Source organism: Vulpes vulpes, chromosome 13 (genome assembly GCF_048418805.1).
Source record: "Vulpes vulpes isolate BD-2025 chromosome 13, VulVul3, whole genome shotgun sequence".
Classification (NCBI taxonomy): Eukaryota; Metazoa; Chordata; class Mammalia; order Carnivora; family Canidae; genus Vulpes; species Vulpes vulpes.
The window spans coordinates 38,622,091-38,637,268 of NC_132792.1; the positions used below are offsets into that span (position 1 = coordinate 38,622,091).

The 15,178-nt window shown below is 57.1% G+C and overlaps 1 protein-coding gene across 3 annotated transcripts in view; it reads right to left on the reverse strand.

Moving 5' to 3' along the window:
* Positions 1-15,178, reverse strand: part of PTDSS1 (phosphatidylserine synthase 1) — a 53,746-nt gene that overhangs the window by 22,524 nt on the left and 16,044 nt on the right. For all 3 annotated transcript variants that reach the window (XM_072734272.1, XM_026013955.2, XM_026013965.2), the window contains exons 3-6: positions 10,136-10,180; positions 6,983-7,107; positions 3,543-3,701; positions 462-613 (exon numbers count right to left, since the gene is read on the reverse strand). In XM_072734272.1, coding sequence (XP_072590373.1) covers positions 462-613; positions 3,543-3,701; positions 6,983-7,107; positions 10,136-10,180 — 481 coding nt within the window. The remainder of the gene's footprint in view (positions 1-461; positions 614-3,542; positions 3,702-6,982; positions 7,108-10,135; positions 10,181-15,178) is intronic.

Sequence of the window (15,178 nt, forward strand, 5' to 3'; positions counted from 1 at the left end):
TGCGGAGGTGGGCGCTGTCCCCCGGGGTGGCACAGAGGGACATGCGACTTGAATCCGAGTCAGAAACGACTACCTGATGGGGTAGGAAGGGAGTCGAGGCAGGAAGGGGAGGACCCATCTCCCTGGCACATGGGGACATGGGTCAGAGCTGGGCAGAGAGGGGGCATCTGCACGAGCTCAGAATGCTGGGTGCCCCAGAGGGCATGGAGAAGGGGCCCCTGCCTGGCCCACTATGTGCACTCTGTCCTACAGACCACGAGAAGCCATCGCAATAAGAATACGGTGCACGTAAGGAAACCATGAATGGTTTAGCATTTTCTGGATAAATGCCCCAAATCAGGTTTCTCATCAATTACTGACGTGTGATCTACTTCCTATCACCCAAAGCTGTGCCGCGGCCGCAAGCGACTACCACGGTGAGGTGCACAGGCGGTGACCCCTCCAGGAGCAAGGCCACTCACTTGAAGCTGGCCCAGTGGTAGGTCCTCATCTCCAGAAACCGGCAGACAACCATGCCCAGCCAGATGCCACCGCCATTGCACAGCAAAATATCCAGGATGACCTGATCCCACCAGCACTCGGCGAAGTTGGGCAGCAGGTGCATGAAGAAGAGCTGAGGAGCACAAGAGATCATGGTTTTAGGGACAAGACTTTGCAGAAAGAGCGACTCCCCCATAACCAGACACTCTTCCGGGAGGAGCTGTTGACGTGTCAAGATCTCCTAACGTACGAACAGAGCGAGGTCTGTAATCAGGTTTGTTCTGCCATGCTGGCGATGGTTTACAAATACTAGGACTCCAAGCCGTTCTTGCCTTGATGTGGGGAGACGGTAACCGCCCCAACGACTGCTGCTGACGATGACTGACCCAGGCTAGCGAGGAGACCAGGATGTGGGGGGGAGGAGGAGGAGAAGAGCCCCGACGCCCACCGCAGAGTGCTGCCACAGCCCTCAAAGCCAGCAGCCTGGGCGCCGAGCTGCGCCACCCTAGGGACATTAGGTGCCACAGCAGGGATGCTGCGGAAGTAGCGAGGTTATGTTCTGATGATATGTTTCAGGAGATGGACAGGAAACCTCCGACAACCGATTCACCATCGTCATCACTCACTCAGGGCTCTTGGTGTGCGGGGAGGGGGCAGACGCCAGTCCAGGCTCCCGTCTCAAGGGCAGGGGTCACACGTTCACGAGAACTGCAGAGTACGGTAGGCCTGGCAGCCTTACCACGGCGACGCGAACGGTGGGGACAGAGAGCGGCCCTGACAGCCGCTGAGCAGAGAGATATGGTGGGCGGCCCATGAAGGGCGGTGAGGAGTGGACTGAGCACATTCCAGAAAGGGGAAGGGGGGAAAGGGGGTAAGTGTCCCACGGTCGCCGCCTCGTCCAAGGCCAAGTGCGAGGGCACCAGCCGCGTGCAGGGGCCGGGAAGGCCCACGTCGAGGGCTCAGAAATCACAAAGACAGCGCCAGGGCATCCCCTGGAAGGAGGCAAGGCTGCACAAGGAGCCCGGGCGGCGACGGGACAGGGCCTATAAGACCAAGCCATTCACGCACGCATGTCCAGAACTTGGCCTGGTGCCCAGCACAGGGCACAGGGACCTGACGGCGGCAGCCGAGGACGCGAACTGGTTCAAACGGGCCTCCGCAGGGGAGTGGCAGGTGGAGGATGCGCCTTGGCCTTGGGGCTTCTCAAGGGTCCTGGGTTCTGGGGGCGAGGCTGGCCGCGGGGAGCCTGGGTGGGGGGACACACCTGGGCCCGGCTGGGCCACCTGACAGAGCAGGGTGCTGGGCTCCCGGCCGTCTTATGTCGGGCCCTGGGCAGGAGCTGGGAGGGCCGGCCGTGACTCGCCAGCTAGGTGGGCGCACCTGCCACCGTGGCACCAGGATGGGCAGGCACAGCATGTAGCAAGGAGGGGACGCTCCGGGTTCCTGCTCCATGAGGAGCACTCAGGGGACGAGGGCCCACTGCCCTACCTCCAGGGACAAATGGCCGCAGCCAGCACAGGGGGCAGGAGGAGGGCGCCGCGGCTGGGCGCCACAGGAGATGCACAGACGGCCGCACAGGCCGGTAGGCCCGGTGGGTGGGCAGGCGGGGCCCAGCGGCATCGGGCGCGCTGTCCACACGTTCCGATGTAAAGACTGATTTACGTAGATGCGGAGGGAGGCGGGGACGCCACAGAGGGAGAGGCAGGCTCCCTGCGGACCCGCCGACCGCCGCAGACTCCATCCCGGGACCTGGGGGCACGTCTGGCCCGAGGCGGCTGCTCACCGCTGAGCCCCCGGGCCCTGGACTTGCTCTTCAGATGGACGGCGTGGCTGTCAGCAGGTGCTGTGAGACCGAGGGAGGGCAAGCGAGGCGCCCGCCGCACAGGCCCAGGGGGTGGCCCGCAGCACAGCCCTGTGGGCAGGGAGGGGAGGGCGTCCCGGACCCCTGGCTCACTTCAGGCTCATGCGGGCAGCCAGGCCGAGCACCCTGTCCGCGCCCAGCAGCAGACACTTCCTTGGGCTCCCGGCGGGGGGAAGGGTGCCGATGGCGTCCCCTCAGAAGCCTCCCACGGACCATCCGGTCTGCAGCCTCCCGCGCTGGCTCCCCAGCCGCCCTGCGGCTGAGGTGGGCCCGTCACCCGGCCATCACCTGGCTGCCCTGTGGCTGAAATGGACCGTCATCCGCCGTCCTGCGGCTGAAGTGGGCCCTTCACCCAGCTGTCACCCGGCTTCCCCGTGGCTGAGGTGGCCCGTCACCAGTTGTCACCTGGCCGCCCTGTGGCTGAGGTGGGCTGTCACCCGCCCTCCTGCGGCTGAGGCTGAGGCGGGCCATCACCTGACCGTCCCCCGGCGCAGACCCACGCAGGCAGAGCGGGGGGGCGCCAGGCCAGGCCTCAGAGTCCTGTGGGAGGCCACCGGCGGAGGCCTGTGTGGCCGGTGCTCCCAACCTCTGTCCCACACGGCCGCTCCACCCAGAGCTACGCCGCCCTGCGCCAGCGAGTGAGCGGGCCGGCACAATTAAGTCCCTGAACCTCACTTTCCTAACAGGTTGTCAAGTCTGTTGCCTCTCTGAGCGTGGGCAGTGCCGGCACCACGTCGGGAGGTCACACCCCACACAGGTCCCCGGACACTCCTGTGACCACTGCACCGCAGGGCCAGTCCCTCTCCAGCTGCAGACGAGCCAGGCCTGTTTGCTTCCAGCGGCTCTCAGCACCATGCGTTCCCCTCAGGGATGCTAACCTCACTGTTTTCGCTACTTTTGCCCTTAAGACTTGACAGACAGGAGACCCGTCAGGGGGGCAGGGAGCCAGAGCCAAGCCCCCGCGCAGGCCAGCCCACAGCGTCCCTGGGCGGGGTACTCAATCGGCGGGGTACTCGGTAAGCAGGGTACTCGGTCAGCAGGGTACTCGGTCGGTGGGGTACTCGGTCGGTGGGATACTTGGTCGGTGGGATACTTGGTCGGTGGGGTACTCGATCAGCGGCACAGCGCCGCAGGAGCAGCAGGGGCCAGTTACCGCCAGGCCACCTCCGCCCAGGCCAGCCAGTGCGGGCAGCCCGCTTACCTCGGTCAGCTCCCAGGTGATGCTGATTGTCCAGCACAGGCCATAGCTGCGGATCAGCAGGGCCTTCATGGCCCAGCCCCAGAAATGTCCGAACGCAAATATGTCGAAATGGCTGATAATCCTCTCCCAGGTGATAACGTGGCAGTTGACAGCGTACTCCTATTCGGAGGGCAAAGGGAAACGATTGGTGCATCCTCTTGACATGGACGCCCTTCCAAGATGCTGACCACACATGCAGAACTCACCTGATCTGGACAACTAACACCTGTGTTCCCCCACCCCCCGCCCCCCAAAAGTTTCAGTGACTCAACACCCTTCAGGAAGATGGACAAACACTACAGCTCATGAATCGGAACTGCTGTGCTCTTTGCTAGTAAGCCTCCGCGAGATTACCTTGCTGGTGATGAAAACATAAAGAGAATCCCTGTCGATAAACAGGAAGTTTGGGAAACTTAAAAACGCATCTAAATACTATGGCGTAAAGAGGGAATCAGAATAGAAATGTGAAATATAGTCAGCATCAAATGGCAATGAACATATTACGTCTGAGAACGATGAGATGAGCCCAAGTAGAACTCCGAGGAAAACCTAAAGCCTTGAATATTTATGCAAGAGGAAAAGCTGAAGCATCCAATTTCAGAAATTAGACGGAAACGAAATAAACCTCCCATCCCCCAAAATGTTATCAGATGCTATGTGATTTAAATATTCAAAAATGACAGAACTTTTAAAATTTTTGGTTTTGTTTCTAATATCTTTGTTTTTAAATGACATATTTTAAAGAAATATTAAGCCTACATCCTTATATGTTTGTATTTATTAGGAAACCAATTATCACCTGAGAAGAGAACATTTCTCAGGGACCTCTATGTTTGACATTCTTTCTTCCCAAAATTAATGTGATAGGATGAAGCAAGATTTGGAAAACAGCCACCTGTCATCAGCCAGTGGAAGGAATTCCTGTGAAGTATTGATATTTCCAAATTCTAGAAACGACACCTCCCAAGGGAGTGAAAGAACACTTTGGTACTTGTCTCTCTCTTCCAAAACCCACCACAGCAGGTTCCTGAGGCCTTTCCTGGATCCATCCAGGTCATTCCAGTTTGCAAAGGTAATAGGACATTTTAAAAAACTTTTTTTTTTTTCCAGAAACACTGTGATATTATGACGTGTAAGCGGGAAATCTGGAGATAACTGGGAAAGATTCGATGGGGAGAAGTTAGGATGGGGCTTAGCTGACTGCAGGAAGGTGAAAATCCTCATCCAGCTTCTGGAACGTCACAGGAGTCACGGCACATGGCGGAGAGAAATACCCCGAGGCCCAAGCAGTGGGGTCAGGGTAGGGCAGGGCCACGGGGGCCCGAGGTGGTTCCTGCACCACCGACCCTCGTATGTGTGCTGCACCTGCTGCACAGGCTGACGAGAGAGGCTGCTCAGAAGGCTGCTCTTCAAGTCACTGAGAGTTGAAGATGACTCTGGAGGCCTTTCTACCCTTTGTGGGACTATTTCTGCGCTTCAACATGTGCAGAGGCACTTCGAGAGTCGTAAGGGGCCAAATGTAACTACTGGCATCATAATTATCCATGAAGACTTGCCAACGATCAATCCCATCAGGTAGGCCTCGAGGTCCTGGTTGTGGGAGGGACGTGGGAGCGGGTACAGGCACAACTCTGGGCAGCAGGAGGGAGAGGGCGTCCCAAAGCCAGGGACACTTGACCAAATACCAAGTTCTAGTCACGCTGCAGGTAATTTTACTTCGTGATGTAACCCATTTTGGTCAAAAACTCAAGAAAATCATGGGGGATATGATCCTATCTGGAATAAGTCCTATTTCCTCCAATCTCTAAAATTTTTTTTTTTTTTTTTAATTTTTTTATTTATTTATGATAGTCACAGAGAGAGAGAGGCAGAGACACAGGCGGAGGGAGAAGCAGGCTCCATGCACCGGGAGCCTGATGTGGGATTCGATCCCGGGTCTCCAGGATCGCGCCCTGGGCCAAAGGCAGGCACCAAACCGCTGCGCCACCCAGGGATCCCTTTTTTTTTAAAATTTTTTTTTTTTTTAATTTTTTTATTTATTTATGATAGTCACAGAGAGAGAGAGGCAGAGACACAGGCGGAGGGAGAAGCAGGCTCCATGCACCGGGAGCCTGATGTGGGATTTATTTCCTCCAATCTCTACTTCATAAGGCCCCCGTGGGTGTGAACACGCTGCTGATGTGATAACGATACACCCAGGGCACCATCAGGTCCTGAAGTTAGAGGGCTCTTACCAGCTCTGTGATTTCAATGAGATATTTATTCATTCCCTTCTTGATATAATGGGGGACATTAAGGCCTAGCATGCATGCGTGAGGCACACAGAGAACAGATGCGGGGCCTGGCGGGACCGACAGCCCACAGTCAGTCTCGCCCCGGCCTCCATACCCGTCACTGCCTTTTCTGTCATCAGGAAAAGCTCCACGTCACCCCAAGCTACTCTGCTCCTCCAAGCAAGAAACCCCCAAACAGACTTTCCATCCTGAGACTTTAGGTCATTTTTGGCATCCTCTCCCTTCCTTTAACATGTCCTCTGTGAAGTCAAAGATAAAATCTTGGAACACTGTCCAACCTCAAGTCCAGTGGAACAATCACTTCTTGGACCTTTCATCGAGTCCCTTGGTATCGTCTCTTAAGCAAGGCCTGCGTACAGCCCGGATGCCTGTTCTCCTTTTCTAAGCACCATTAGGTTCTTCCCTCAGTCTGTACCAAGTGTTAGGTATTGTTAAGAAACATAAAAATAAAAAAGGAAAGAAAGAGCATTCATGTATAAAATAGTCTTTCCCTTAAAGGCTGAAGTACAGAGTAGCTGTACCCAAGAATGAAATTATTTTTGTGAGTAAAAAAGTAATAATAATAATGAACAAAATGGCCTGGATCATTAAAACTGGCCCCTTCTGGCCTGGATCCTTCGAGATCTCGAAGGATCACGGTGTCAGGGCTAAAGCAGAAAGCAGTGGTGTTGAGGGTCGCACCTGCTAGAAGAGCCGCAACCACCACCACTGAGGACCTGGAGTGTGCAAGGCCTCAACGTAGATAATGCTACTCTGCTTCGCTCACAATAAAACTTCCAAATATGGACTATTCCCTCAGCTTCCAAGAAAGGAAGGTGCTGGCTAACAAGTACGCTGCCCAGAGTCTTACAGCGACCAGGTGGCAGTGGTGGAAGTCTGACCATGACGGTCACACGCCTCCCAGCATCCCCTTTACTCTGAGAGAGATGTCCTTCCCCTGGACCCTATCACTCATGCAAACCACACCGCTCACCTCCCCAGAGACCTGGCTGTTACATGGCCTGCACAGGAAACAGAAGCAAAAGGCGAGGACGTGAGGCCAACTGTGTCCTCCTCCCACGTGTCGACTGAGTCCCTAGGAGACTCCTGACCCCGACAGGTACATACCATGATATCTGCTTCCCTTGTGGCATATCGAAGATTCGGATCTAGCCAGTACATGAGGGACTTAACCTGGTCGAAGTTGAGGAAGAGGAGAAATACCAGGAACAGGAAGTAGAGCACACTGAGTCCTGAGGGAAACAAGAACATTCTCACGTTTCGGGCAGCTCTGGGCCAGACATGCGGCACGCTGCAGACCAAGTTCTCAGGGCCAGGCAGACACAGACATGGCAACGCAGCGGGTCGGGGTCTTCGTGACAACTGGCACACCCTCCGAGGAGCAAGGCAGGTAGGCCATCCTGGTTTACACCCAGAGGGCTGGCAACTCTCTGAAGAAGGGACACTCGGGTTGGGTCTCCAAGGACAGGTGGCGTGTAGGTAGAGAAATGGCCTCCGGGTAAGCCCAGGCTATGGGGGGGGGGGGGGGTAAGGCTGGGTGTGGGGTAAGGCCAGGGGGAGGGTAAGGCGGGGGTGGGGGGGGGAGGTAAGGCCACGGTGCCGGGGAAGGCCGGGGGGGTGGGTAAGGCCACGGGAGGGTAAGGCCACAAGGGGGGTAAGGTCAGGGGAGGTAAGGCCACAGGGAGGGGACAGTTAAGGCCGGGGGGTGGGTAAGGCCATGGGGGGGGGGGTAAGGCCAAGAGGTGTCAGCACCAAAGGGAAGGGAGCTAGGCGGCACTGCCATGATGAGGCTCGGGGGCTGTGGCAGAGATTCCAGGTTCTACCATGTGTGAGGAAGGAGCCCAGGACAGGCTTGAATGGGAGAAGGAAGATGACCCGGGCAACACTGTACGAAGCAGACGCTGGCTGCTGTGTGGACAGTGGATGGAGGTGGGCAAATCAGGTGTGGACAGCCCATGCAGGGGCGCCCGGAGGTGGCCCAGGGCCACACACCTACACCCTACGCCCCATGTCCACCCTCATGGGCATCACGTCCCTGTCACCTCTTAACTGGTGTCCTAATACTCACCGCACGTCATTGAAAAATAAACTTAATAATCTGCTCTTTAAACAGCAAAAGCCTCTTAGAGGATGTGGAAACCCAACGCCAGTGGCTTATCATGTCTTTTTCTCCAGAACCTGCTGGAATTAAAACCTGTGTGCAGGGCACCCAGACACCGAGATACGAATGACCTTGGATCACAGCATTCCGTGTGAACTTGGCTCAGCCTCCGCTCCCGCGAGCTGCTCCAGAGGAGACAACGTCCGCGGCTGGGACGAGTGCCCTGGACCGTGTGCGGCGCCAGGCCCTGCCATGGGGCCTCTGCCCAGTCTCGGGAGTTCAGGGCACAGGCGCGCGGCAGAGCTGGCCTGCCGTGCGCGGACCTCCTTGGCCTTCTTACCAGCTGCTTTACAGGTTTTCATCTCGTGTGCCTCACACTACACACTTTACTGAAATCCTTTCAAAATAATTATTTTAAGATAAAAAAAAAAAACCATCTGCATGGATGGAGCAGAGCTTCTCAAACTGGAATTCATGGTTGAGCTGCAAAGTTCATGGAGCCCCAGATGTAACATGCACGTGTGTGTGCATGTGTGTGCGCATGTGCATGTGTGTATGTGTGCACGTGTATGGACGTATGTGTGCACACATGCTTATGTATGTGCATGTGTGCACGTATGTGTATGCATGTGTGTGCACACATGTGGCATGTGTAATGCTCGTGCGTGCCCTTGTGTGTATGTATGTGTGTGCGCATCTATGTGTACACACGTGCACGTACTTGAGTGTATGCATGTGTGCGTACACGTGTGTGCGTGTGTGCTGAGAAAGGGTGAGCTCTCATGAGATTATCAAAGGGCTCCATGACCCCAAAAAGACCTCAGGGAAGAAATAAGTAGCTAATCACCCACAATGGGTCATCTGCAATAGGACAAGCTCAGGTCCGGCCACGCGGCTGAACACGCCTCATCTGTCCACACAGCACTACCGCATTCGTGAGACCTACGTATGATGCCACCAGGACAATCTAGTTGAAAATGGCCGTGAATCGCATCCGTCCTCTGCAGGAAGTTGTCCTGGACTCCCCGCCACCCTTCCCATCTGACTCTTCCTGGCCACAAGCCCCTGGGATCCCACCCAGGCCAACCCTGGCCCCCTCCTACTACTTCCCTGGGGCCTGCTCTGCCCCGCCGGCCCAGCCTGCCACACACCGCGCTCCTCCTGGCGAGGGCCACTCTGGCAGCCTTGCCCTTCCTAGCTTCCAGTGACCCCAGTCCTTGCAGGATCCCACTGTGCGTGCACGTTTCCAGCACGCATCCTTCCTTGTACCTGCAAGTCATAGCAGCCACTTGGTCACCGTCACCCCACATGGTTTTAATTAACCTCCTAACTCCTGGCAGCATATGATGTTTTTGGATTCCTGATTTAAATAGCTTATCTGGGACAGCTGTCCTGCCTCCCTCTCAGGCAGCCTCAGGGCCGCAGCAGCCCTGCCACAAGGAGGCATTCAGTGAACACCTGCTGTAGGGTTAAGGCCACTCCATTCAGAGATTCACTGACCACCTCTGAAGGTTGAAAGAAAAAAGGTGATCGTGAGGGAAAATATCCATTTTTAGGGTCCTTTTCATGACATTACATGTTCTCACCCTAAAATAATTTATCTGATGTCTTACATAGGCAAGACAGACCCAAGAGCCAACATCTGAAATATGTGTTTGAGGTCCATTCAGGGGATTTGATGACCGACGGACTAGAAATCCAGTATTTCTAGAGATGCTGAGCACCAAGCCTTAATTCAAATCAGGGCTAAGGACTGCTTCCTTCCCAGGCGCTTCCAGCTCCGGAGACAGTGGGGTCTCCAGTCCCTTCTGGATATTGACAAGGCAGACGTGCTCACAGGACCCGTGAGGGAGGAGCCACATGAACATGTAGGGAGAAAAACAAGCCACGTTCCCGAAGTCAGAGCCATGCACGCTAAGAGACAACAGCGCAGGTGGGGGGTGAGCGGAGGTGCAGCGGCGGCCACGTGTGGGAATCTAAGGTCACCACCGGTGTGTCTGTGTGGCCCCGAGGAATTTCCACAAAGATGGATACGAGGAACACCAAAGAGCTAAACACTGTGAAGTTTTACTGCCGAGCAGCACGTCAAATTGCTACGATGACATACAGAAAACGGACTTAAGTAGGACACATTCCAAATCTACTGATGGGTAACTCACCGAAAACCATTCTCCATAAGGCCGGATGGGGTCGAGTAAATGGGCCTGCAGACAGAAAACGCAAGGTTAGAGGAAACTGCTTTCAAACACAAACTAAAACCAAAGTGCTGACCTCTATGGAGATTTAAAGCAAAACTAAACTAAACAGGTCTCCGCTGTCAAAGATTTTTTTCTACATAAATATTTTGAGGTCAAATTCTAGGTTGAAATGTTTAATTCTCACTGTAGCACCCATCACCACAACTGTCGCCGGTACAAGTCTCCACAACGGCAGTTTGTTTTTAGAGCTTTGTCTCTGAACTCAAGCCCTAATTTCCCCTGGAAACGGGATCAGGGCAGCGAGGTTTGCAGGCCATGGCCCGTAAGAGCGCGGACACGCGGCGGCTTAGCAGGTGACATCCCCTGGGCCACCCCCGTGGGCGTGCAACAGGACGGGCGGTGTCTGGACATCATGGGGGACAGGACTCGGGAACAAACCCATGCAGCTGGAGCTTGAGCACCCGGCCCCAGAGGGGACTGGGGTGACAAGACACCTGTGAGCAAGTGGGAGGCAGATGCGGCCTCAGCAGGGCGCATACGGGCTTCACTGGATGGACTCCCTCTGCCCACAGGGCCGCGCAGCACTTCCCCTCCTGCTTTATCTCCTTAAAAACAAGTGGACGCCCGCCAGGCCTCGACGGACTCAACGGACCTACCGTCATCAGCGGAAGGGGTACAGGTCACAAATATGGAGCCCTGCTCTGGTGGCGCGGGATCGTCTTGGGGCTGCGCGCCCCTGGGACAGCCTGCCCGCATGCCCCGAGGGTCTTCAGCAAGGGGGTGGCCTGGCCCGCCGCATCACCGGGCTGTGTCCTCCAGCTACCCCGCACCACACGGGGGCTCGGGCTGGTGAGACCAAGCCAGGTGTGCCATCCTCAGCCTCTCCCTCTGCCTGCGTCAGCAGCCAGCGTGCACAGTGGGGCCGAGGGAGCTTGCTGATGGGGACAGGCCACTCGGAGCTCGGTGTGCTCTCCTCCTTCGTCAGTTCTGGGTGACCAGCCAGTCCCCAGCTCAGCCTGCGACCCAGCCTTCCAGGCTTCCCAGGAGGCCTGCAGCCAACATCCAGTTAGTCTTTTTATTTTGCTTTTTAATTTTTAAGATTTTATTTATTTATCCATGAGACACACAGAGAGAGAGGCAGAGACTCAGGCAGAGGGAGAAGCAGACTCCCTGCGGGGAGCCTGACACGGGACTCAATCCTAGGACCCCGGGGTCACGAGCTGGGCCGAGGGCAGCCGCTCCACCGCTGAACCCCTGGGCGCCCCCCCGGAGGTCCTTTGACTCAGCAGTTTCCATTGCTGGCAACCCGGAATCCCGTCTGAGGGGAAGTATCACATCATAATTTTTATTCTGGAACTCCTCTTCGATCACTCACCTCATCTTAAAAAAGATGACGCTGAAACATTTTAACTGCTTTCTCTTGAGGGATCGGGTTCGCGTTAGAAAAACCGGCGGCAAGCGTCCCTGCCACCAACGTGCAGCCCGTTCCTCAGCCTGGAGCGGGGCAGTCCAGACGGTGGGTGAGGACCGGGGTCCTTGGCTTATGCAAGTCGGGAGGGCCTGAGCTTCGGGACGGCAGGTGGTGAGAGCTCGGCTCGACGGAGGTGGTGAGAGGCTCCCGGAGCTGCCGGCCTTCTGAGTGCCGCTGCCGAAGGCTCAGACACCGAGGAACATTGCATCCTTTCCGGCAGCTGCGGTTCTCCCCAGAAGGCGCAGCCACGCACAGGAACCGGGCCCCCTTCCACGTGACAACAGGTCCCAGAGAAGCAGAGGGCTGACCCGGTCACCTCCTGACGTCCTCTTCCAAGCGCTGTCCCCACGGCCGGGCGCTCACCGGGGGGGCACTTCTGCAGCCGGGCAGCTGCTGCCTTACGAGCTGCTTCACCCAAACCGCAGCCCCAGCCTCGGGGCGTCACGCAGGCCTGGCTTCCCTGCGACTTCTCGCGTGTCGACACTGCCTAGGGCAGGGCCACTTGGCTGGAAGCAGAGTCCTGCCCGATCCACACTCCCCAGGCCTGAGGACGGGCATGGCGGAGAGCGACCCTGCAGCCATGGACAGCGCTGGGACTTCGCGCTGCGCCTCCTGGTTGTCAAGCCGGCAGATGCCGCGAGAGCGCTGAGAGGGTGCCACGGCCAGCCGCCCGAGGATGCCCAGGCTCAGTGCACGCAGCCCCACAGCCCGCAGGCCACCGCCCAACCCGCAGTGCTTCCCCGCTTCATCGGCGGCCGGGCCAGGCGGCCTCTGGGCCAGCGGGTGGCAGGGAGACGTGCTGCCATGTGGAACCAGTGGTGACAAGCAGGGACAGGGCTGCTGTGGGGTCCTTACATCAGGGCCACCAGGGCCTCGCCCAGGTGCTCCAAGAGCAGCCTTTTGAAAACACAACTCTGCCCTCTCTCTCTCTAAGATTTTATTTATTAGAGAGAGCGCGCGCACATGCACAAGCAGGGCGAGCGACAGGGACAGGGAGGGGGAGGTGTAGGACCCCCACCCCGAGCAGGGACCCTGCGGACTCACGCTCCACCGCTGAGCCCCTGGGTGCCCCCAGTGCTGCCTTGTCACCCCGTGCAGCACACATCCGAGGGTCGGTGGTGCAGGGACATGGGGGTACGGGCCCGCAGCCCTTCCCTACCCTGACCCGGCTGCTGGGGCCTCGGGTATCTCTCTCCGCCGGCCCAGATTCCTGCAACGGGCACATGTTGCTCCCGAAGCTGCATGAGGATCTTCACCTTCCTGCAGTTGGCTAAGCCCCGTCCTGACTTCTCCCCGTCGAGTCTTTCCCTTTCGTGTCCAGATTCCCCGCTCACGCGGCGCAGTTACATCACATTCCCAAAGGCATAGGGTCTTTACAAGCGGCCATTCAGCTCACACGCCAGAACGTCCCGTGGACTGGAGGCCTCGGGCAGCTGCTGCGCTGGGTCTGGGCCGCGGCGGTGCACAGAGGGTGTCGCTGGGGTCCCCGTGCCATGGGGTACGGCTCCGCTTCAGGCACTGGTGCGCCCGCCTGCTCCCCAGGAGAGGCCCCGTGTTCCAAGGAGCCCGAGGGAGTGGGCACCGCCGGTGCTACGACCGCGACCAACCAGCCAGCAGAGGCGGTGGTGCTGCTGAATGCGGCGGTCAGTGCTTCCCAAAGTGGAGGCCAGGGCGGTGGCGTCGCCAGTTGTCAGCCCCAACTCTCTGCGCACCGGGTCGCCTGTATGGCAGTGCTATCCCAGCGCCTGGCACGGACACCCACAGCCCGCGGTCTCCCGTGGGCCAGTCCACGCTCGGCCCCAGGTTGTCCGCCCGGTGCCAGCAGGGCTGTCTCTGGGGACACGCTCGCACTGGCGCGGCCTGGCTCTTCCCAGTCCCTCCAACTAGAACAGGGGTCTCAACCACATACCGAGATGGAGTTTGATTTCAAGAGAAACGGAAATCAGACGACTTTGCTAGGAGAAGCGAGGCCTCAAAGGTGGCCTCAGCAATTAGAGAATGGATCACACCCACAAGAGAAGGGTGAGGAAAATACTGAAAAGACAATCGCAGCACAGCTGCCTGGCCAGCAGCCTGCTGCTATTCCCAGGAGTAACCGGGGACTGGGTGCCTCCCTAGAGCCACAGGCCTGTGCCCCCCGCGTCTGTTTCTTCCGTTACCGCTGGTTCTCTGCTTGAATGAGGCGTGAGCGACAAAGATTATCTGAAAGTTTGAATTCCTCTAGGAAAAACTAAGAGGTGAATAAGATTACCTTTAAGAGAATTTCAAAATTAAGGAAGAATTTTTTTTTTTTTTTTAAGAAAAAGTGGTGGAGCAGGAAGCAGAACGGGGGTGGGGTGGGGTGGGGGGGGACAGGATTTTTGTTTCAAATTCAGGGGCCGGTGAAGCTTCTGAAGCTTCAAACCTCAGGGAGACACAAGAGCATCTTAGCTCAGAGAAGTCACATGAGGCCAAAGGACAAACCAAAGGATAAACTCAGGAAAATCAAGAAACGCTAGCATTCCACTCTCCTCAAAATACCTTTTTTTTTTTTTTTTTAAGATTTTATTTACCGATTCATGAGAGACACACAGAAAGGCAGAGACCCCGACAGAAGGCGTTCCTCTCACAGAGGAGGATTGGAAAGGGGGGGATTCTGTGACCTGTCTTCCCAGCAGCCTTGGGACTCAATCCCCGTGGGCCAGGCCCTGGGGGTGCAGGGAAGGCCGGGGATCCCCGAAGCCCTGAGCCACCTGCTGAAAGAAACCTCCCGGCCAAACAGGTTTCCCGATTGCCCTGCGGTGATGAAGCGACAGCTACAACCACGCGCTGAGGACATGGTGGCCATGGTTAGTCTTGCTCCGCTCCACGGCCAGTTGCTATCATGAGACGCAGGCAGCACTTCGATTTTTAAGGGAACTGAGAGGGAAGAGGGCAGGAAAGAGGAAGCGTGACGTAGACATGAGATCCGCCTTCCCCGGCCTCCCCTCGGGGTCTCCAGTTCACGGGCCAGAGGGAAGGGATTCTAGAACCTACCCCCCACCCGCCCTGAGTGTCCACTCCTGCCCCAGGTAAATCAGGGGTAAAATGTGGGCCAACAGAAGCAATCCTCAGTCTGTCTTGTCCCTGTGGTCCCTGACGACCCATCACGAGCCCACCCCTCCAGGCCCTGGTAAACTCCCGGCCTCGGGGGTGCAGGGAGCAGAGGTTCAGGGCCCAACTCTAGTCAAGGAGAAGTGACAACTGCCAGAGGGTCTCTAGAAAGGGCTTCTTCAGCCTTGCAAAGGCATGCGGGCGGCACCCTCTCCCTCGGGATGCTGCCCGTGACCGTGGGCCCGGCAGCCCCTGTGGGACCAAAAGGACAGCAGGGCACCGTCAGCCTCGGAACCTCCTGAAACGCAGGAAAGCAGATGTTCCCTTTATTCTTCAGGCCGTTTTGAAGCAGGCATTCTCTTCAGGGGCCAGAAGCATCCTGACGGTTACGAGAGCCTCGTGAGCCAGTCCAGGGCTTCCTGGGTTACTTGGATGCCACAAGCATCCCAGGGCCCCGTCCC